This window comes from Globicephala melas, chromosome 1 (genome assembly GCF_963455315.2).
Source record: "Globicephala melas chromosome 1, mGloMel1.2, whole genome shotgun sequence".
NCBI classification, from domain to species: Eukaryota; Metazoa; Chordata; class Mammalia; order Artiodactyla; family Delphinidae; genus Globicephala; species Globicephala melas.
Genome location: NC_083314.1, coordinates 81,886,265 through 81,909,765, shown reverse-complemented (window position 1 = coordinate 81,909,765; position 23,501 = coordinate 81,886,265). Strand labels below are relative to the sequence as shown.

General features: G+C 38.8%; 1 protein-coding gene across 1 annotated transcript; it reads left to right on the top strand.

Annotated features, from left to right (window-relative positions):
* Positions 1-3,266: 3,266 nt before the first annotated feature.
* LOC115859917 (flavin-containing monooxygenase 5-like) lies at positions 3,267-21,835 on the top strand. Its single transcript, XM_030869325.2, is given in 10 exon segments — positions 3,267-3,479; positions 5,411-5,573; positions 6,613-6,755; positions 10,661-10,854; positions 13,984-14,178; positions 14,480-14,559; positions 14,562-14,642; positions 14,645-14,662; positions 20,575-20,647; positions 21,796-21,835. Coding segments are annotated over 10 exon segments (1,200 nt in total).
* The last annotated feature ends 1,666 nt before the right edge of the window (positions 21,836-23,501 follow it).

Sequence of the window (23,501 nt, the reverse complement as noted above, 5' to 3'; positions counted from 1 at the left end):
CTTGAAATTAATTGAGGAGAGCACTAAGTGAAGATACAAAGGTGGATTGGGATAGATTGTGAAATATGGTGAATTTCAAAATAAGAAATTTGGTTTTCCAAATGGAATCAGTCGAAGCCATTAAGTAGTGGGGTGAAAGGATGAGCTGTGAATTTAGCAGGATACTTAAGGAGTGGCATGGAGACAAATTCCGCATCATATTGAGATAACATAACTTGCCTATTGGGGGGGGCATTTTACAATAAGTGGTTTCTAATTCATTGCTATTTTAAATAATACAAAATGAATATCTTTATGCATTTGTTTTTATATTATTTTTCAGTTTTCTGTACAACCAATTCTTGTGAATAAGATAAAAACATCTCATTTAGCTGTTTTTGAAATGAATTGTTATGTATTTCGTTAGTTTGTTATGCATTTTGTGAAATTTACTTCCTTTTTCTATATGTATCTTTCTCAATATAATTCAACATACATCTATTAAGTATCTACTAAGGGCTATTTATAATTTTATATGCTGTGGGGAAGATCATGCATACAAGTCAAGGGGCTTACAATCTAGTTGGGGAGATAAAGAATAGACTCTAAGACATTAAGGAGGTCTTTGAATCCTAAGCTGAAAAATATAAACTAGAGAAAATGGGGGAGCATCCAAAATTTTAATTAGGGCAGAGATACAACCATACCCTAGAAAGAATACTTTGGTTGAAATAGATAGGTAGATTAGAAAAGACTTGTGAAAACATCATTAGCAGCCAAAGGGAATGAGATCTTGAAGTATGGGGCAGAGAAATGGGAATGATCTATTCAGCATTCTGAAACTGAAAATTTCTTCTCTATAAATGGAAGGAAAATCATCTATAATGTGGGCAAAACCAATGAACACTCTCCTTTGTGGCCATTTAATGTTCAGTAACATCCATATATCTTTTTCTGGAATAAAAAGAGAAGAGGGGGTCCAAGTTGGTTAAGGTAATTTTCCATAATCAAAACAATTTTTAAAACTTCTAATATAGTTGAAAAGTCATTGTTTATGATATCTCAGTGAGAGGCTAACATAACAATCTGGGTAGCTATGGCGCTATTTTATGTGATCACTACAACACCCCCATGAGGTAGTTAGTAGAAGTTTTTGAGGAAGCAAAGAAGTTAACCTTGATGGGGAAAGAACAGTGAACTGGGGTTTAATGTCAGCTAGAGCAATGCTTCTCAGCTTTCAGATGCATCTGAATCACTTGAGGATTTTGCTAAAAGGCAGATTCTGATGCAGTAGGTCTGGGATGGGGCCTGAGATTCTGCATTTCTACCAGTCTCCCAAGTGATGTCCCTACAGCTAGTCCACAGATCATACTTTAGGTAGCAAGGATCTGGAGCAGTGGTTCTCAAATTACAGAGTATTTTGTTGGGCATTAAATGGTTCTGAGACCAATGCCAATGTGTGTGTATGTGCGTGGGCAGGGGGTGGTGCGCAGATACCAGCAAACAATTCTCAAACACTAGCAGGATGTTCAAGAATTCAACTCAGTTCTGATGCTTACCTACCCAGATATAACATCAGATTCCACAAATTGAGGGCTCAGTCCTACAGGACTGCCCCCTCGAACCCACTTCAGACACCAGTCATAAGCCCTGGTTATTACCTGGGCTTCTGAACAACCACCTACAGATTGGAGGTTCCAACGACCCCCTCCTTGGATTTGGACTTCAGATGCCATTCTCAAGGCCAGGTTGTTACCTATGCTTCTAACCAACTGACTATAAATCAGAAATTCCCACAACCCCTTCCCTGGGTTTGATTAATTTGCTAAAGCAGCTCACAGAACACAGGAAACCCATTTACTCACTAGATTACTGGTTTGTTATAAAAGAATATAACTCAGGAACAACCAAATGGAAGAGATGCACAGGGGAAAGCACACTGAGCTTCCATGCCCTCTCAGGCACACCGCTCTCCCCTAACCTCTTCAGTTCACCATCCCGGGAGTTCACTGAACCCCACACTTTTGGATTTTTATGGAGACTTTTTTTTGAAATAGGCATGAATTTTTATGAAATAGGCATGAATGATTGATTAAATCACTGGGCACTGCTATTGATTCAACTTCCAGCCCCTGTTGCCTCCCCAGAGGTCAGGGGATAGGTAACTGAAAGTTACAACCCTCTAATTACAGGGTTTGCTCCATTGGTAACCAGCCCCCATCCTTATTTGCTTTCTAAAAGTCAGCATATTAACATAACAAAGGGCACTTTTTATCACTCTCAACAGTTAGGAAATTAGGAGAGTACTGGGAGCTCTGAGCCAGGAACTGTGGAGAAAGACCAAATATATATGAGAAATATATTTTGACCATCTGGATAACCAAATATATATTTCCTATAAATCACAATATTGCAGGCATTTAGCTTATTTCATTTTTATGTTATAAATAATGCTGTCATTAACATCCTTTAACGTAAATCTTTGTCTACAATGCTGAATCTTTCTTTAAAAGGCTAGGTTGCAAGGGTTTCATATTCTTGCCACATTGCTGTCCAGAAAACATTGTACTAAGATCTCATTTCACCTCATTTTTGCTAACACTGAGTAATTGTCTTTTAAATTAGTAAAAACAAGGTAAAATGAGAACACATAGTGGACAGAATGTAAGTTAGTACAGTGTTTCCTGGAGAACAATGTGGCAAGTGTATGAAACCCTTGAAACTTCCCAAGGCTTTGAAATATATATACTATTTAAAAGACTATTACTCAGATGGGCAGTCTCACTTGGAGTCTTATGTCATGGCAATCAGGTGACAGCTGGGACTGGACGTGTGCCATGACCCCTCTGCTCACATATTTAGAACGTCAGCTGGGATAACTAGACCTTCTGGGGGCTGGCTGCACATCTCTCTATCCCAAACATGCTTTGCATGTGGCTAGCTCAGGCTTCCTCACAGGATGATGATCTCAGAGTAGCTGGACTTCTTACGTGGCTGATGACTTCCACCAGAGCAAGCTTTCTAAGAGACCCAGACAGAAGCTGCAAGACTACCTATCACTTAGTCTTGGAAGCCATTCAGTATCATTCCAACTGCATGCTGTTGGTCAAAAGCAAGCCATGAGGACAACTTAGATTCAAGGGGAAGAGACTGCACAAGGGCACAAATACTGGGAGATGTGAAGGGTTGTGGGGAGGGGACTTTTTTTTAATTGGCATTTCTTTCAGAAAACTTTTTCAAATGTTTGTTGGCTGTTTATAAACCATGACCTTAATTCTCAAGTTGCCATGAATGCTTTTTATTTACTGCAGGAAGAACCTGAAGTAGAAAGGGCCACTATTTACAAGTCAGTAATCATCAACACTTCTAAGGAGATGATGTGCTTCAGTGACTATCCCATCCCAGATCACTATCCTAACTTCATGCACAACTCCCAGGTCCTGGAGTATTTCAGGATGTATGCCAATGAATTTGACCTTCTAAAGTACATTCGATTTAAGGTAGGGAATTTCATGGGTATCTCTGTGTTCTGAGTTGTTTGTCAAGTAAATGAATAACTGGTCTTATTTACCAGTGCTTAGATTGGTTTGATATGCTCATGTATCTATCCTATCCAAACTCCACTCTGTGTCTTCCCTGTGCCTCAAAATATTCATGGAAAGGTCCCTCTTCTATGTATTTTGACTGCAGATCCAGGAAGCCACCTTCATTTCATTGCCTTCATTCTATATCATTTGATTACAATAAAACAATGAAGGGAACTGACAGGTATGGGAACTTTAAAACCTTCTGTTTCCACAACTTGCTGCTTAGCCCTTTTATACTTTCTGAAGTACTTTCCAGTGCATTATTTATGTGATCACAACAACCCAGTGAAGTAGGTATTGAAAAGTTATGAGGGAACAAATAAGTTAACTCTGGTGTAGAGGGAGGAACACTGAATTGGGAAGCAAAAACTTGAGTTCTAGTCTGCTCTACCACTAATCAACTTGTGACTTCAGACAAGTAAGTTCCTCAATGCCGATGTGCCTTCAGTTTATTTGTAAAACAAGATGCCTGTACTAGATCACTTCACGGGTTCTTTCCTGCTGTAAAGTCTTCTGTGATATTCCTATCATTCTAAACCATGACCATAAAAGAATCAATACTTCTGACAGCTGGCAAAAAGCCCAAATCTTCTACCTTCTGATCATTCTTCTAAATCATGACCCTTTCTCTTTAACAACAAAATTAAAATGGCAGTATCCAGTGATGACTTCCAAAGTCAGTCATTTACAGCCTAGTGGTCCTTCTCTTCACTTCTTTAAATGCTTATTGAACAGGTTTGTTACCATACTAAGCACTGAAGACACAAAAACAAAAAATTAGTGATTTCACAGTCTAGTTAAGGAGACAGAAAAATGAAATTTAATTGTAAACATAATTATTAAAAATAAAGAGTTACAGAGTGATAAAGGCCACTGAAATCTATTCATTGCAGCTCAGAGGAGGGACACTTAACGCATCAGGGCATGAGGCATCAGGCACCAGGGAAATTTTCTTAGAGGAGATAATACCAAGCTAAATGTTGAAGGGTGAGTATCTCCAAATGAAGAAAGAATAAAAGGATGATCCAGGCAGAAGCACCAGCCTGTGTAAAAGTAAGAACATGATAGAGAAGAACAATAAATAGTATAGGATGGCTCGGGTATACAAGGGGGTATCTCTATTAGTCAACCAAGACATTAGGGTCATAAACCCAGAAGCACATAGAACACATTCTTTATGTTTCCTTAAGCTGGGTAGAGTAACCCATATTTATTACTATTTTTTAAAGCTAAAAATTGTGCCACTGACTATCCCATCTCACACCTTCTTTCTTTATAGTTACTTGTAAAATGGGCATTTATGGGAGTCAGAGAGGTTCATTTACATAAAATATGAGTCACTGAGATGTTTTTCTACTCTGTTAGGAAAGGGAGCCCTCTAGCTCAGTCACAAGTTTAAGGCCAGACAGTGAGAACAGGACTTGCGGTAAGAAGGCATCAGAGGGTCTCAGGATGTCTGGGGGTATGGGGGAGGAATAGGCATTTCGTGCATGGAGTGTCTCAGAAGCACAAGAGAAGCCCAAACTTTATTCAAGTATCACATTGCCCTAGGGTATGGTCCAGAGAACTAGTAATTTGCACTTCTCTAGAAGCAGAGGAGAGTGCAACATTAGTCTGCCAACTCTGTTTTATTTAGCTTGCCTCATGGAAGTTTTCTCACTCTGACCACAGCCCCAAACAAAAAAGTTCTGATTTGTGGAGTATGAAAATCAAATACCCCTGCATGAGCCTGTTATGTGGTATCAGCCGTTTGTTTACCCTCTGCAAGGAGAGTCCTGTCAGGGAAGATGTCCACTATATAGGCTGTGGTTATAGTGCCCTGTGGCTACCCCTTTTCTTTTTAGACCACTGTGTGCAGTGTGAAGAAGCAGCCTGATTTCTCCACTTCAGGCCAATGGGAGGTGGTCACGGTATCTGAAGGGAAAAAGGAGGTGAATGTCTTCGATGGAGTTATGGTTTGCACTGGCCATCACACCAATGCTCACTTACCCTTGGAAAGCTTTCTTAGTAAGTAGCCTACAAGGAAGGAAGACACTTGGACTATGCCTGTGACCTGATCCCTAAAGAATGGGAGGATTGTTGTCTGAGTGATTCCTACCTTGGGATGAAATAAGGCTTATCCTAATTCTGCATATTCTCCTGAAAGATGTTGGGGTAACTTGTATTAATGCTATTTAGGAGGTAGAGATAACAGTAATTTGGGGGACTAGAGGAAAATTAGAAGGCTCTATATTTAGTTTCACAATGATTTTAGTTTTCCTAGGGATAATAAGAGTTGATCTGCATTAGGTTGAATGAAGGCTTTTTTAGCAATTGAAGTAACAAACAGAAATATCGAGTTTCTAAGTAAGAAAATAAAGAAAGCTTAAAGAAAGAGTTTAATTACAGTCTTTGGCCTGGATTTTCATTTTGAGGGGAAAAAACTACTCTATGCATACTCTAGAGTATGTAAAAACATATATACTCTCATTGAAATGGAAGTAGGTATTTACAGATGATGAAAAGGGGGTGGGGGATGGGAAAAATAGGTGAAGGGGATTAAGAGATACAAACTACCAGTTATAAAATAAATCAGTCACATGGTTGTAATATACAGCACAAGGAATATAGTCAAAAGACTGTAACATTGTAATAACTTTGTATGTTGCATAATCTACAAAAATATCAAGTTCCTATGCTGTACATCTGAAACTGCTATAATATTATAAGTCAACTACACTTCAATTTAAAAAAATAGAGGATGAAAAGGCAAAAGAGAATGGAGGTTTTCTGAAGCAGTTTGGATTTGTGAGCCCACGGGTCTAAAATGCTAACAGATCCTGAGTTCAGCAGACTACTTATGAAAAGGAAATCACAAGGTTCCACTCTGAGGTGATGGGAAAAGAAAACAGGCAAAAATATTCAGAAAGGCAACAGTGCACCTGAGTAAAAGGAGAACATACAGAGAATATATGCATAAACTCTACACACTGCAAAAAAAATGAATGATTTAACAAATGATATCAGATAAACCATCACCCAGTAATTATTTTCCCTTATCTTGCAGGAATTGAGAAGTTCAAAGTACAATACTTTCATAGTCAAGATTATAATAATCCAGAGAGTTTCACCAGAAAGAGAGTCATTATAATTGGCATTGGGAATTCTGGAAGCGATCTGGCTGTGGAAATTGGCCACACAGCCAAACAGGTTTTAATTAGTGAATTATTTACTTTGCTTCACCAAGGAAGCTGCAGGTGGACGCAGCAGAGTGTATGGATACCTGCACACAGCCCATCAGTGCCAATGGCAAATGCAGGGCTTGGTTTCACTGCCTCAGTTGGCAACATTTTGATTGATGATGTGATGGAGCCAAGGTTACAAGTTAGATTCCCATTATTCACTTGGCCTCACACTAAGGAATTTGGTCATGACCACAAACTGTGCTCATAATCTCACTCAGCTGTCTCTTCAGAGTCTGCCTCTGGCTTTTAAGAAGACCAGGTGATTGCTGGGAGAGCTTGTTAGAATGCAGCATTCAGAGTGTGGATCACCTGTTGGCCAGTAGAAGTGATAATGCTCTTATCTGAAGGAAAGTGTACTCAGTCATTGAAAGCTTTTCACTCCTAGGATGGTGGGGGAATTGTCTTCTTTACTCCCCAAATGGAAAAAAGAAGCAATCTAATCCTCCTAAAGACAACAATCCCACTACAGGGCATATACTGTGAGAAAACCATAGTTCAAAAAGAGTCATGTACCACAATGTTCATTGCAGCACTATTTACAATAGCCAGGACATGGAAGCAACCTAGGTGTCTATCGACAGATGAATGGATAAAGAAGATGTGGCACATATATACAATGGAATATTACTCACCATAAAGAGAAATGAAATTGAGTCATTTGTAGTGAGGTGGATGGACCTAGGGTCTGTCATACAGAGTGAAGTAAGTCAGAAAGAGAAAAACAAATACCATATGCTAATGCATATATATGGAATCTAAAAAAAAAAAAAGGTACTAATGAACCTAGTTGCAGGGCAGGAATAAAGATGTAGACATAGAGGATGTTGATGACACAGGGTAAGAGGGGGAAGCTGGGGCGAAGTGAGAGTAGCATCAACATATATACACTACCGAATGTAAAATAGTTAGCTAGTGGGAAGCAGCAGCATAGCACAGGGAGATCAGCTCAGTGCTTTGTGACCACCTAGAGGGGTGGGATAGGGAGGATGGGAGGGAGACTCAAGAGGGAGGAGATATGGGGACATCCGTATGCATATGGCTGATTCACTTTGGTGTGCAACAGAAACTAACACGGTATTGTGAAGCAATTATACTCCAATAAAGATCTATTAAAAAAAAGAAAAAGGAGAAGACGTACCTGCTGCTGCTGTGTGTCTTCACCACCAGCAATGTCTCCCATCACGGAATGGACACGTCCTCCTGCAGAAATGTACAATCCAGTGAGCTACAGTGGTACACTTGGTTGAATGCAACCTTGAACAAACTGACTAGTTTAGTAAAAGAAATCTACCCAGGAGCTAGAAAGGGTACATGGATAAATCCTGTGATTCTTTTATGGCACTTAAAACATTCAGCTATCAAATAAGAAGACTGGCAGTACCATGTCTAGGAGAAAGAAGACTGATGATTCTGTAACCCTGCAGTCTAATGAGTTCCCTGTAGGAGATCACTTTGACATAACAATCACTCCTCTAAATGGGGCACTGCCTCCTTCTGGCTACATGATACCCTATTAAATTTTATTTACAGTTTCTTGAGAAAAAAAGAAGCAATGTTTAATCTTCTTTAGTTTATATTTTTATGGATATATGTTATTAATATGTTTCCAAAATTGTATGAAGTTCCTAGAAATTTTTCAATGTCTTTGGCGTCCATGATATGTCTTGTTATAATGTAATTAGTCATAATTCCAGTTATTATCTTAAAATGTTATGTGACTGAAACAATCAAATTTCCTAGTCAATTGCATTAAAGTGAACTCTCATCAGGTCTTTAATCCCAAAAAAAAAAAAAAAAGACAACATGGATATCAGTATGAAAAGCAACCACCACATTGTAGCACATACAAGCAGCTCTCTCCAGCCTTTGCATACAATGAGGTAACACAGAATAACATTCACTCTAAAGCAGTTTCTATATCCTTGCGTTTTTTGGTTTGTATTATTTTTTGTATGATAGATTTTGAACTGGGAAGGAAGTATTTTCATTATAAATTCCTAGAAAAAGACATTATTAAAAAAAAGACATTATTGATATATTTTGTTATTCATATATTTATTGAATCACAACTTTATTGGCAATACATAAATGCCTGGTTGTTCTTCAGTAACTTTAACTAAGCTGTGCTTCTCCACAAATTGTTTTTAAATTATTTTTAAAAATAGAAGTTTAATGCCACAACTTTGTTAAATGAACTTTACCCACAAACTCCATTCAGTAACACTTCCTCTCAGTCTATCCCCATTGATCACCACAAAACTGATTTCATATATTACTCCACAAATTAATTCAACAAGCATTTATTAGGAAATAGGTATATAAATAATAAAGGGTATGGGTGCTATGATAAAAGAATGTACAAGGTATGTGGTGGGGACCGAAGGCATGAGCTTTCTTTAATACCATTGGCTTGTTAAATGGTCAGCTGTAGAGGAGCTGGGCCTTACAAGCACTGAGGAATTGTAAATTGCCAAAGAACAAGGCAGCAGGAGCGGGTGTAGGTAAGGTAGCTGTGTCTGAAAAAGCTTTGTGACGTATGTATTTTTGTCACTATTTTATACACAGAGAACTTTTTAATTAAAGCTCTGAGCATTTACATTACTCATAACTTATATGTTAAAAGTTATATAGAGTGCACAAAAAGCCACTGATTCCTAAGACCACGCAGGCTCTTTCAATGGTGACACGTAAAAGTGCTTAATTATGGTAGAGTTTAAGGTCACCATCGGTGAGAATATATGTATGAAGTACATAATTAGCCCTCTATAGACAGGTCACCGTTTAACATGAAATGTTAGACAAAACACCATAAAACAATGTACTTATATAGCTTACAACCCGGGAAACTATCTCCAGAGAGTTTTATAATATAAAGTGATGCTTTTGCCAGGTAGTTGAATACCAAACTTTTTATCAGCTCTGAATGTGGACTTTAGCCAGCAGATAACAGAAAGACGGACCAGCTCCCTTTGTGCTATTTGCAATCTTCAGTTTTTCCCTTAAATAATCGATGAAACATTACTTAAGCACAGGCTTTGGAGTCAGTCAGACCTAGGTAGGAAATTCAGCTCTACCACTTAGTGCTATATGACCTCAGGCAAGTTATTCATCCTCTCCATTCTCCTCACCCATATAAAGGACATAACAATACCTACCTCAAGAGGTTGTTGTATTGATTAAATAAAAATATAGATAAAGGACCTAGTACAGCGATTTACAGGTTACAATTCTCAATACAAGGAAGTGATGCTGATGATAGGTAGGGGACTAAAGGATGTATATGCTCTACCTCCCACCTTGGAGAAAACACATTTGGAAAGATAAAAAATAAGAATATATAATGTTACATGTCAATATAAATAATTTTTTGTAATAATGTAAACAATGTCAAAGGCAAAATAAAGACTGAAGGTTTTGGATTAATGATGTCCAGTTGCTTTCAGCTTTACTGTTCCATGATTTTAAATGAGTTGGACAGGGGACAAGTGCTAGAGAAGTTCAGAAGATGGAGAGAAAATTATCAGCCAGAACAGTCAGTGGTATCTTCATGGAGGAGGGAGACTTGATCTGGATCTGAAAAATTAATAGGCTTTGGAGAATTAAGCTTTTCAGGGAGGCATAATGACATTAAACAGAAATGCACTGGTAGTTCAGAGCAAGACATAGTCTTGGTCAGTGACTACACCAATTTAATTGTAAGCTTAGTGTTTGACAAGAAAATGGCAGGAAATTTTAAAATATATATATTACCAGGGAATAAAAAGCCAGACTAATGAGTCTGAACTTCATCTTGAAGAAACTGGGTTCCCATTCCTTCAGAGAAACGAGTCAGAGAATGGCAAAAACAAACATTCTTTCCCCATGCCTCAGGTTTTCCTCAGCACCAGAAGAGGGGCTTGGATCTTCAATCGTGTCAGAGACTATGGATATCCTTTTGATGTGTTGTTGACTTCTCGATTTAAATATTTTAAGATTTGTGGTCAATCATTAGCAAATATATTTTTGGAAAAAAAGATGAACCAAAGGTTTGATCATGAACTGTTTGGCCTGAAGCCTAAACACAGGTATGTTCCCAGGCTGGGAGGTGGGCAGTAACAGCCAAGGCAAAGAATAAGGACTGTTCCCATAGGCTAATAGTAGGGTTACCTCTATGTTTACATAAAGCAAGTCCACAGAATCTGAGATTAGATTTCTACCTTTCCCCCACAGAAGTCCAAGATCTACTGGTCTATAATTTTCAGGCTATAATTCTCCTTGGCATTAACCATTTTATCGTTCCCTGAGGTACCAGCTCCTTTTACATGATGCCCAATAGCAACAACAAAATGGTTCATTCATTCATCCAACAAACAACTGAGCATCTGTCATGAGCCAAGCATTATACTGGCGTGAGAATACTGAGACTAAAGACCTAATAGTAATACTAATAGTAATAATAACACCCTACCTTTTTGAGGACTTAATATAAGACAAGCACGGTGCTAAATGTTACACGTGTTATCTCATTTAATCCTCACAACAGCCCTATAGGTTGGTACTATTTTGATCTCCATTTTGCAAATATAAAAATTGACACTTAGAGAACCTAATTTGCCCAAGATCACACAAGTAATAAATGACAGACTGGAGAAATGGATATTTACTTTAATACTCTAACAAGAAGACAGACAGGGCTTCCCTGGTGGCGCAGTGGTTGCGAGTAGGCCTGCCGATGCAGGGGACACGGGTTCGTGTCCCGGTCTGGGAAGATCCCACATGCCGCGGAGGGGCTAGGCCTGTGAGCCATGGCCACTGGGCCTGCACGTCCGGAGCCTGTGCACCGCAACGGGAGAGGCCAAAACAGTGAGAGGCCCGCGTACCACAGAAAAAATAATAAAGAAAATTAAAAGAAAATTTAAAAAAAAGAAGACGGAGAATAGAATATGATAAAGAAATGCATGGAGTCCTATGAGCGTTTCAAGGATAGGAGTCTTCACAGAGCCTACAAGGTAGACTGTGATAGCATTTCCAGAGGTTGATTTTAAATGCTGTGTTCTCTTTCAACTTTTATTTTATTTTATTCTTATTAAATTATGTATTTATTTTTGGCTGTGTTGGGTCTTCGTTGCTGCGCATGAGCTTTCTCTAGCTGCGGCGAGCGGGGGCTACTTTTCGTTTCGGTGCGCGGGCTTCTCATTGCAGTGGCTTCTTGTTGCGGAGCACAGGTGTAGGCGCGCAGGCTTTGGTAGTTGCAGCACGTGGGCTCAGTAGTTGTGGCTGGAGGGCTCCAGAGTGCAGGCTCAGTAGCTGTGGCACACGGGCTTTGTTGCTCTGCGGCATGTGGGATCTTCCCAGGCTTGAACCCACATGCCCGTGTCCCTGCACCACCGGGGATGTCCAATGTTTAGATTTACTTCCTATAAAATAGTGAGTGCAATAAGCACCCATATACCCTTCACTTAGATTCACCTATTATTCACAGTTTACTATATTTGCTTTCTCTCTCTCCCTCTCTCTGGAGATAGACAGATCCATATATATATAGCATCCATATATATATACATGTATTCATACATTTTGTTTTCTGAACCAGTCGAGAGTAAGTTGCAGCCAATAAGACACTTTACCCTACATTCTTTAGCATATATTGCCTAAGAAAAAGGGCATTCTTTACATAAACATAATTATCACACTTAGTAAATTTAACATTGATAAAAATACCATTATCTAATATACCGCATATTCAAATTTCCCAAATTGTTTCAATAATATTTGTAGCTTTTCTTTATTTTTGGCCATGCCGTGTGGCTTAAAGTGTGGAGTCCTAACCACTGGACTGCCACGGAATTCCCTGTGGCTTTTTAAGTTTTAAATCCAGGATTCTGTCAGGCATTACACCATTGCATTTAGTTGTCATACCTCTTTAATCTCTCAATATGAAATAATTCTCTATTTTTTTGACATGGATTTTCGTTTATTTGAGAATTGAAGCCATTTATTTTGCAAAAGTCTCTAAATTTGGACTTTCACAGCTGTTCTTCCTCTATTATATTTAGGTTAAACAGTCTTGGTGTGAATACTCATATGTTATGTTGTGCCTTCTTGGTGGATCACATCAGGAGCTGTATGATAGCAGCTCATTGCGTATTAATGATGTAAAATTCGATCACTGGATTAGGTGGTATCTACTAGGTTTCTTTACTGTAAAGATATATTTTCCTTTGAAATTAATCAGTGGGGTGATATTTTGAGACTGTGTCTGCCAACAAGCTTTCAGGCATCTATTTCACCCAATTATGCAAACTGTAGCATCCATAACTTTGGTGATCACAAAATATATTGAGGTTATATGGAATAATACAGCAAACCAGTAATACTGTTTAAACATATCTTGTTCCTAAGAAGAGGCCAGCTCTGTCTGACCATGATGAGCTGAGGATTCTCAGAGCTGTTAACACAGGATCCAAGGATTCACACTGCTTTTAGAAAGGTCCAAGATTCTTCACCTTATCCTATGCTATTTGTAGGAAATACTACTTACCATGCCCAGAGGAGCTCAAGAGAGTTAATAAAAAAACATTTTGAAATAAATCCTAAAATCCTAGGCTGTGTGACCTTGGGCAAGCCACTTAACTTCTTCAGGCCTCAGTTTCCTCATCTATAAAACCTGGATAATGACAACTGTCCTGTTTCCTTCGTTGGGTTTGCGTGAGACTCAAATACGTTTATGTACGTAAAGTCAATTTATAACTGTAAGTCACTATACACATGCAATTTATTATACCTTTTGGAAAATGATGGTCCAAGCCTGGCTCTTGGGCCTTTGAAGAGGAAAAAAGACTCAACAGAATGCTGATAGTCCAGTTCTGCAGATTTCTTGATATATGGGTAGAAGCTACTAGACTGTGGACTTATCATATCACTGAGAGCTTTATTAGGCCTTGAGAAACCATGCATGTACTCTTCAAATAAAACAATCCTTCCCTCAATTCTCCAACAGCTTCTCTTTCAATGCCATCCAGGGTCAAACTTTTACTCTGAGATCCTTACCTTTATCAAGCTGGTATACATTAGACCTTTCCCAAATTTCATGAATAAAGGGAGACTATTGGCATATTGATTAACCACCTCAATCAAAGTAGAATTTTACTTACATGGCAATGATCTCTCTCTCATGATCTCTCTCGTTTTTCCTTCTTTATCATCTTTGACAGAGCTCTGAGTCAGCAACCAACCATAAATGATGATCTGCCAAACTGTATAATTTCTGGCTTGGTGAAGGTGAAAACAAATGTGAAGGAATTCACAGAGACAGTGGGCATAATTGAGGATGGCTTCAGGGAAGATGACATCGCTGCTGTTATCTTTGCTACAGGCTATAGCTTTGCCTTTCCCTTTGTTTGTTTTTTGTTTTGGCTGCATTGGGTTTCTGTTGCTGCGCAAGGGCCTTCTCTAGTTGCGACGAGTGGGGGCTACTCTTTGTAGCTGTACGCGGGCTTCTCATTGCGGTGGCTCCTCTTGCTGTGGAGCATGGGCTCTAGGTGCGAGGGTTTCAGTACCTGTGGCTCTTGGGCTCTAGAGCGCAGGCTCAGTAGGTGCGGTACACGGGGTTAGTGTCTCTGTGGCATGTGGGATCTTCCCAGACCAGGGATTGAACCCGTGTCCCCTGCACTGGCAGGCCGATTCTCAACTGCTGCGCCACCAGGGAAGTCCTGCCTTTCCTTTTCCTGAAGATTCTGTCAAAGTAGTCAAAAACAAGATATCCCTGTATAAAAAGGTCTTCCCTCCTAACCTGAAAAGCCAACTCTTGCAATCATAGGCTTGATCCAGCCCTTGGGTGCCGTTATGCCCGTTTCAGAGCTCCACGGACACTGGTCACTCAAGTATTTAAAGGTAAGTGACCATGCAAGATGACTACCTAATTTCTTAGTGGTTTGTTTAATTATGTTTATGTTCTTGCTTATAAATAGCTGAGACAGCATGTATAATTGTAACAGTGCCTGGCACAAAAGTAGTGCTCAAAAATTAATTTTTGAGGGAATATAAAGTAGTAATTTATAACCACGGACATACAGCAGAATCTACTAGGATGTTTTCCCAAAATGGGTGTGCTTTGCCTTATGCTGTTTATTTAATAAGTCTTGGGTGGGGCAGACATAAGAGCCCCACACTTGAGAAAATGTTCCCCAGGTGATTCCAATGTGCACTCCAGTTTAAAATCTATGCATCTAGTTTTGAGACAACTAATATATATTTGTGAAGCAAAAGAATTTAATCTTCTTTCATTATAGTTAGAGAAAGTCAAATATAGAAGTGCTGTGATTTGATATAAGCCAAAAATTAAGACCTGGTTAAAGACTAGTCCAGAATGTAGAAAATTCAGCCATTTGAATTCTCACTTTCCTCTCTTTATATTCCCTCTTTCAGAAAGTTTTGGTTAGGAGAATGTGAGAAAAAATTTTGGGGCTTGAGATAGTAGGCTCAATATGAATCAAAAGAATGATGTGGCTTCCAAAATACTTAACTATATCTGGCATTATTAAAAAAACATAATGTCCTGGAATTTACAACTGTTCTTCCTTGAACTGGTCAGACCACACCCACAGACATTTTAAAAGTGAAACTGGAGTACATTAAAAGGACAGAGACAAGAATGGTAAAGGGATTTGAAAATGTGCCATTTGAAGTACAACTAAAGGAGCTGGAGAGGTGTGGCTGGAGAGGATAAGATTTAGGGAAGATAGGGAAGTTCCCTTCAGGTATCTGAAGAGATGCCCCAAAGCAGAAGGTTTTATTTCCTTAGTGTCTCTTCAAAGGGTTGAACTAGAAACAAGGAGTGAAACTTTGAGGGTTTGTACAATATCAGCTTAACATTAAAAATAAACTTTTGCCAGGCCAATAGGAAGTAGATTCAAGCCTCAGAATAGGGAGAAATCAGATGACTTTTAAGGTCCCTTCTAATAAAGAAGTTCTTGATTCTATGATTGTTATAATAAAATTTGCTACCATTACTAATGTTTAATTAAAACCATTCAAAGTGCTTGTTGAAATTACAGCATCTTCTTCCCTAGTAAAGATCCTCCTGGTAGCAGAGAAAAAATAAGCAATGGTGTTAGAGCTGATAGGTAAAAAACTTTTCCAAATTTCCTCAAAATTCTTTCATTTCTTAATTCCTTTTAATTCTATCCAGTAGATCATGTACTCCTTGAGCACTGGACCAGCAATCCAATGCAAGTAAACCATTAAGTTGGCTTAATTCCAGTCATATAAATTGGATCTTTTAATTGGGTCAATTAAATAAGAGGAAAAAGTTGAATTAAAATAGGCCACAGCATCTTAGTACACTTAGAACAACTGAGACTCTTTTCCAGGACCAAATGAACCATTGAGAGGATTAAGAAAAATGAGTATTTGGAAGATTCTGCATCATGGCCACAGGATTAGGGAATCTTAGGGGAAATACACAAAAACCCCAGTTTCCTCTGCTAGCAAAGCTTATTGCTAATTCCTCCAGCTTTCTTCTAACACTTGGAAGGAAGGAATCATCAGAGAATCCCTATAACTTTATCAAACTTCCAATAGGAACCCTGAGTTTTTTGTTCTACCCATAGCCCTACTGACTGCCTACCAAATCCTTGCCTTTCTCATCTCTGAGTTCTACCTTCACTGTGCCAATTTTAAGACCTTACTTAGAATCAGCTAGTTTCTCCCATTCTTTTACACCTGCCCAACTCAGCCTGTCCTCTTCCCTGGCCTGTCCTTTCCCTACCAAGCCCCATTTCCCTTCTTCCTGTGTTCTCTAGAATTACTATTCTCTTGTCAAGAAAATATTCCACCCTTTTATAGAACACTGAACCCACTTGCTTGCCTTGACAGAAATCTAGTTTTCTTTTGTCGCATTTGTAGCCCTCTCAAGAGCCCTTGCAAGTGTTCCACTTTCATTTAGTAACTTTCTTCCCTTTCAAACCTTGCAAACCGTATGAAATGATACCAATTCTCTGGATCACAAGGAATCATTATGTCATAGCATGGCATTCAAGTTCCTCCACAAATTGGATACAGGCTGCTTTCTCAGGCCCATCTTTTGGAGGTCTTTACCATCCATCCTACAATCTTCTAGATGCACTGAATGACTTACCCACTATGCAGCAAACACAGCAGGTACTCTTATACCCTGTGCCTTTGCTTCTGTTGTTCTCTCTGCCTGGTATGCCTTCTCTTTACTCATTATTTGTGTGGAAAAAGCCTGTTTATTTCCTCCCTCTCTTTGTAGTATATTGAAAGCTCTTTAAATAAAAGAATCATGTTTATTTGCCTTTGTCTTCCAAGACTAGACCAGTGCCTAGCACATGGGAGGTAGCTAATACATCTCTATTCAGTGACTACAAGTTTAGTTTTGAAGGTTTTCTAAACTCTACAGTAGAAAGTTCTTATCTGAGGATCTCATCTTATAGACTACCTTCTCAATTTCCAGTCATGGTAAAGGCTGGACTGGACTGAAAGAGCAGAAAGGCAGCCACACCTCCTTCTCTTGTAACATTATCTTTACATTAAACGTGCAGAGACTAGTCAGGATTACATAAATAAAATCTGTCTTAGGCCTGAGAGCCGACTGAAAGACTTAGTTCCACAGAGTTATAATTCAGGCTCACTCCATTTGAACCTTGTCTTGCAACCCTTAGGAAATCTCTGAACTTCAGTTCCACACTGTTCTTCAACAACATTCTTCAGTTAACATTTACTGACCTCTTAGTATATGCCAGACCCTCTGCTAAGTGCTGGAGATGCAAATATGACCAAATAGAAAATTCCTATCTTTATGGAACTCAGAGTCAAGCAAGGAAGACAGACAAGTAAACAGACATTTAATGTGTTCATTCATCCAGCAGGTATTTACTATATCCTAAACAAGGGTCCAATAACAATGTAGAGGAGCTGGCTATGGGAGCAGGAAAGAATAAGTACCCAATTCTCCCTACAAGTGCAAATACACTGTAAAGGAAAGTTAGAGTTTACTAAAAGGACAAGGACATTTTGACCATAACAGAGAAGAGAAGAATTTGTGATATTTATGCAAAGTTAGAGAAAAATGACTGAATAAACCAAGTCCTAAAAACTACAAGGAGTTCAGAATTCTGGAAAACAAAGTATTACAGGAATTAAAGAAAATGAAGCTGGAGATATCTATAGAGGCAAAGCCAAGAAAAATCCTTAGGTGCCATGCAAGAAGTTTACATTCAGTGTAGGCAATAGAGAACATTTGAAGGTTTTCAAGTGGGAGAGGGGGAGTCAAATCAGATCTGTAATTCAGAAGATGTGTTACAGGGGAGTGAAATGGGAAATAGGTCAGTTTCGAGCCTGTGATAAAAGTCCAAGTAAGACATGATGAGGGCTTTAAACTAAGGTAAATGAATATGGGGAGACAAATTTGAATGAAATTTCACTGGTGAATTTGAAAGGATTTGGATGGAATGTAGGTTGGAGATGAAAGCGAGAAAAGAATCTGCTCAGGTGCTATGGCCATTGATTTAAACTGGTAATATAAGAGAAGGAGCTGGGCTTCCCTGGTGGCGCAGTGGTTGAGAGTCCGCCTGCCGATGCAGGGGACGCGGGTTCGTGCCCCGGTCCAGGAAGATCCCACATGCCGCGGAGTGGCTGGGCCCGTCAGCCAGGGCCGCAGAGCCTGCGTCCGAAGCCTGTGCTCCGCAACAGGAGAGGCCACAGCAGTGAGAGCTCCCCGTACCGCAAAAAAAAAAAAAAAAAGAGAAGGAGCAAGATAGGAAGGAGGATACTCCTAGTTTCAGGGCAGGAATAAAGATGTAGACATAGAGAATGGACTTGAGTACACCAGGTGGGAGGGGGAAGCTGGGGCGAAGTGAGAGTAACATTGACATATATACACTACCGAATGTAAAACAGATAGCTAGTGGGAAGCAGCAGCATATCACAGGGAGACCAGCTCCGTGCTTTGTGACCACCTAGAGGGATGGGATAGGGAGGATGGGAGGGAGGCTCAAGACGGAGGGGATATGGGGACATACTTATGCATATGGCTGATTCACTTTTGTGTACAACAGAAACTAACACAGTATTGTGAAGCAATTATACTCCAATAAAGATCTATTAAAAATAAATAAATGAAAGTATCTTCTAAAAAAAAAAAGACATGTTCTCTGAACGAGGAAACAGTTCAACAAACAGTACCAATGAATTAATAAAGAATTGCACCATTGGATAACGTACACATTTTTATACATTCCTATCTATCTACCTATCTAATTTATAGTGATTTTTTGTTTGTTTGGTTGGGGTTCTTTTGATGAATTGGCTGCCTCTCACAGGCAGGAAATGGACCTCTTCCTCCATAATGTTTTTAGTTAAGAGAAGTAAAAGTTATGGTTGTACTATGAGAAATAATTTGCAAATCAACTCTCAAAATGCGTTTCATGAGCCTCTTAAGACCTGTGATTAACCTCGAATGAAGCATTTCAGTGATTTCTCATTGACTTATGAACATACATAGTAATTCCCAAGGCTAAAATGAAAAGAACACATGGCAAAGCACAGAAGGCTATTTCTTGAGTGTTGAATTTCTGAGTCTCATGTTTTAAGAGGGACACACCAGGATAGTTACTAGAGTGTGCCCAGAGAAGTGTAACCACGTGGCAGAGAATGTGAAACCTGTTATATGGGGGACTAGTACTATTAAGGCTTTAAGGCTAATAATGAGAAGACTTAAAGAAGTTATGACAGTTGTTCTCAAATGGTTCAAACGCTGTCATTTGTTAATACTAGACTCCTTGGCCCCAGAAGGCAGAGCTAAGTCCACTGGTGCCAGTTGCATGGAGCCAGGTTCTGGGGTCAATGAAAAGAATAATGTTCCAGCAAGTAGAGCAGCCAAACAATTAAATCATCTCCTCAGGTGATGAGATCCCCATCACCAGAGATATTTAAGGAGGAATGAGATAACCACTTGAGAGTACTTGTAGAGAGGATTGTATTAGGTAAGATATATTCCCATTCTAAAATTACACGTTCCAGAATTTTGTGGAGTAACACTTTAGAGTTGGGTGTGGCTAAAGTTTTCTACATGGCATAGTGCCTGTAAATCCGGGCATAAAGCTAATCATTTAAATTGAGAGTTGTCTATGTCAACTTAAATACTACTCTACCTTTGTCTAGCCATGTCCTTGGTGTTAAATTCCTGCTACTGGAACTGTTCATTGGTGCTTAAATTTATCTGTTAAGATTGGGTATTATGAGTTGCCCTTGACCTTACCCCTCACTCTCAGTAAATTAAAAAATTTAGAAGGTAAGGCTTATCTTCCATGGAACTGTAGGCATACAACAGGACTGAGAGTTTACTTTTACTTCCTTCTCCCTGTGGTATAAAGCCTCTTTGTTAATAAGAGTACAAGTACAGGTGTGTTTCCCATATTCCTCCCGCCCTTTTACTTTGTACCTCATTTTCCATATACTTTTAAGGCCATTTATCATTTCCTCATATCCAGATTTCATTTCCCAACTGAAAGACTATGTTAGGGAGGAGGCAGGTATAGGTGGAAAGCAGATTAGGAGAAATATCTTCCAAAGACAAAGTAGAAAAGAGTAAGCTACTGAGGTTAATATTATTATATTCTGGTGGTGGTAGGGTAAGGTGATCAAGCGAAGGTGTAACCTCCTTGGTACAGACAACTAGCCTGTATTCCTTTGAATTTTCCATAGCATGGTAATTGTTAATAGGGTTAGTGTTCATACTGAGGTAATTTTAATTTTACACTTAAAATTTTGATTTTTCTCTTTAGGGATAAAGACATTGCCCTCACAAAATGCAATGATAAAAGAAATAGCTAAGGCTCGAGAGGATATGGCCAAAAGGTAAGAATTCTCCTAGGAAGATAGGTGGTTATTTTTTCCCACTTCTTTCTTAATAAGAGCAATGTTGTACTGTATTTATTGTCCTCATGTCTGTTTAAGGATTTAGAGTATATGTTGAAGGAAAAGGAAATAATAGTTTGTGACAGTAGAATAGAGAAATACCACCAAGTGGTTTGAATATGGATGGGAAAGGAGAGAAAAGCTTAAGAAAATTCTATGTTTAGGGCCTAAAAGAAAAGTCAAGTAGGAAAGAGCACATGGAGAGAAAACCAGGCATATTATTTTGGCAAGGATTACTTGAAGGGCTATTAGAGCTGCCAGAGAAAGGAAAGGCAGTGATGAATTAATGAGAGGTAGAGATGGTTAAATTACAAATCAGTAGGTAGATTTACAAATCTGCAGAGGCCACTTTGCTGGCTGTCATGTGACAGCATACTCAGGTCACAGTGGCTCTTGGTATGAGTAATCTATAGGATCTGGGAAGGTGGTACCATCAACCAGTATTTTAGTGCTTGGGTGGACACATTTAGCAATCTGAATTTCAGAACTTGTGCTTATTCACTTGGTGATCTTTATTGAATAATGTTGATATTGACGAAGTTCCTAAATTTTTGTGGAAAAGTCAGAGGCACAATCATCCCATGCCCAAAGACGTGGTTTTCTTCAATTGATTATACCAGCATAACTCTCCCTTCTGCAAGGAGGAGAAACATTTTTTATTTAACCCTGATACCCTTTCTAGGTGCTCTCCTATCTTCCTCCTTCCTTTCACTGCCAAACTTCTACAATATGTAATCTACATTATATATATTGACTTGTAATCCTTTCCTCTTTGTTCTCAGCTTATCTATTTCTTCTACATCCTTCAAGGACTTATCATAGCTCTATTTTAACTACCCTCTTCTACATTTTTATTTAGCAGTCAAAACCACATGATTTACCAAAAGTCTTACACTTTTCTCTGTTTCATATGCATCTATCTTATCTAGTCCAGTGGATTATAAGGCCCTTAAGGATAGAGACAGTGTCTTTCTTCTCTATTTTCTGCAGCTCCTAGCCCAATATTGAGCCAAAAGCAGATACTCAGAAAGCATTGACTGATTGACTGAATTCTTAATAGGCCAGGGTTTCCCTCTTCCCTGCTTCAGGTATGTGGACAGTGAACCACATAACATTCAGGGAGACTAATTCGAAGATGTCAGTTACATAATAAATTAGGATTGATGATAACCAAATACAGGGGGTATTCTGCTTATTAACAGTTCTTCTTATGTCAGACATTGTAGTTATGAAAAACAAAGCAAATAAAATGAAAACCAGGGACTCCAGTTGACATCCAAGTGCTGCTGTTGATTCTGTTTTCTCACTCATGGAACTTTTGCTCTGTTCTTGTCTTTCCAAGAAGTAAACTAAGTGTTAGTTGTTGGGCACACTGAATTTCATGAAGAAAGCTACTGGATATACCGGCCAAGTGTGTTCATAAGTAAGCTACGGTGTAATACAGTTTGGGATTGCTGCCTATTGCTTAACCAAAGAATAAATTTGAACATCTGAAAGAACAACATTAGAAATTTTTATCTTTCCCAAGGTACAATAAACACGAGAACCAGAAATGTGAGAATGACAACTTCCTCTTAATCATATAACTATTTGTACAATTCCCTGCTATTTTGCCTAATTACACCTGTGGAAATGCTTTTTGAGTATTAGAAGGTCTTTTTTCTTCCATAATCCTTGTGATACTGGGGATTTATCCTCTATTAAAATGGACCTAGTATCTTTTAATCTGCAGACTATTCTGGTTCAAAAGTAAATTGAAAGCTGCTTCTTTTTCATTTCCTTCTTTTAACATATAAATTTGCCTCTTTCAGCATGGAAGTTTTTTGAATTAACAGTCTTTTGATAATATAATTCCTAGTTATCACTAATAAGTACCCCAGTTTCCTCTTTAAATAAAAGGCATGTAATTCTAAGTTCACTGATGCTCTCATTTTACTTATAATATGAAAGGTTACCAAAAAAAAATCATTGGTTAAATTCTAAACCAAGGTAATAGTAGGATGTGAATAGGAAAGTGAACTCTAAACAACTCAAGATACAAAGCCCTAGTTACGGATGAATGTGTATTAATATTCATCAATTTACAACATCTTGCTTCTGTAATTATATTGAGAGGTTATATCATTTTCCCAATTATATTATAGAAGAAAAAAAAATGCTTTCTTGTAGTGCCAGAAAGTAAGGAAGTGCTCAAAAAGCAAGCTGATGAGGGTATGTCACAGGGACACAGGAACCAACTGAAAGTGGTTACAAAGGCCAAAGCTGGAACAATTTGAACAACAATATAAATAACCTAGTATTGGACTATAATATAAAGTATAAAAAATACCCATGAGTCCATACTGATATAAATAAGTGACAGAATAATAAGAGGGGTAGAATAGAGAAAACTCCCATACAGAAGAATTTCAAACAACTTACATAAATACTCTGCCCTTCAGGAGTTGGAGCATAACTCTCCATTCCTCAAGTGTAGGCTGCATAGAGTGACTTCCTTCCAAGGAGAATGTGTGAAATCTCGGCTTCTGTACCCCGGTGCTGAATAGAAATATGGAGAGAGAATTTCGGAGGAAAGAGAAACAGTAGCTTTATTTCTTTGCCAGGCAGAGGGAACACAGCAGGCTAGCGCCTCAAAAACTGTGCCCCACCCACCCCAACCCCACCTCCGGAGAGGATGGTGAGAAGTTTTATAGTAATTGTTCAAAGAGGGCGTGATCAGCTTGGGGACATTCTTCTGATGGGTTGGTGGTGAGATAAGTAGGAGTCAGCATCATCAACCTTCAGGTTCCAACAG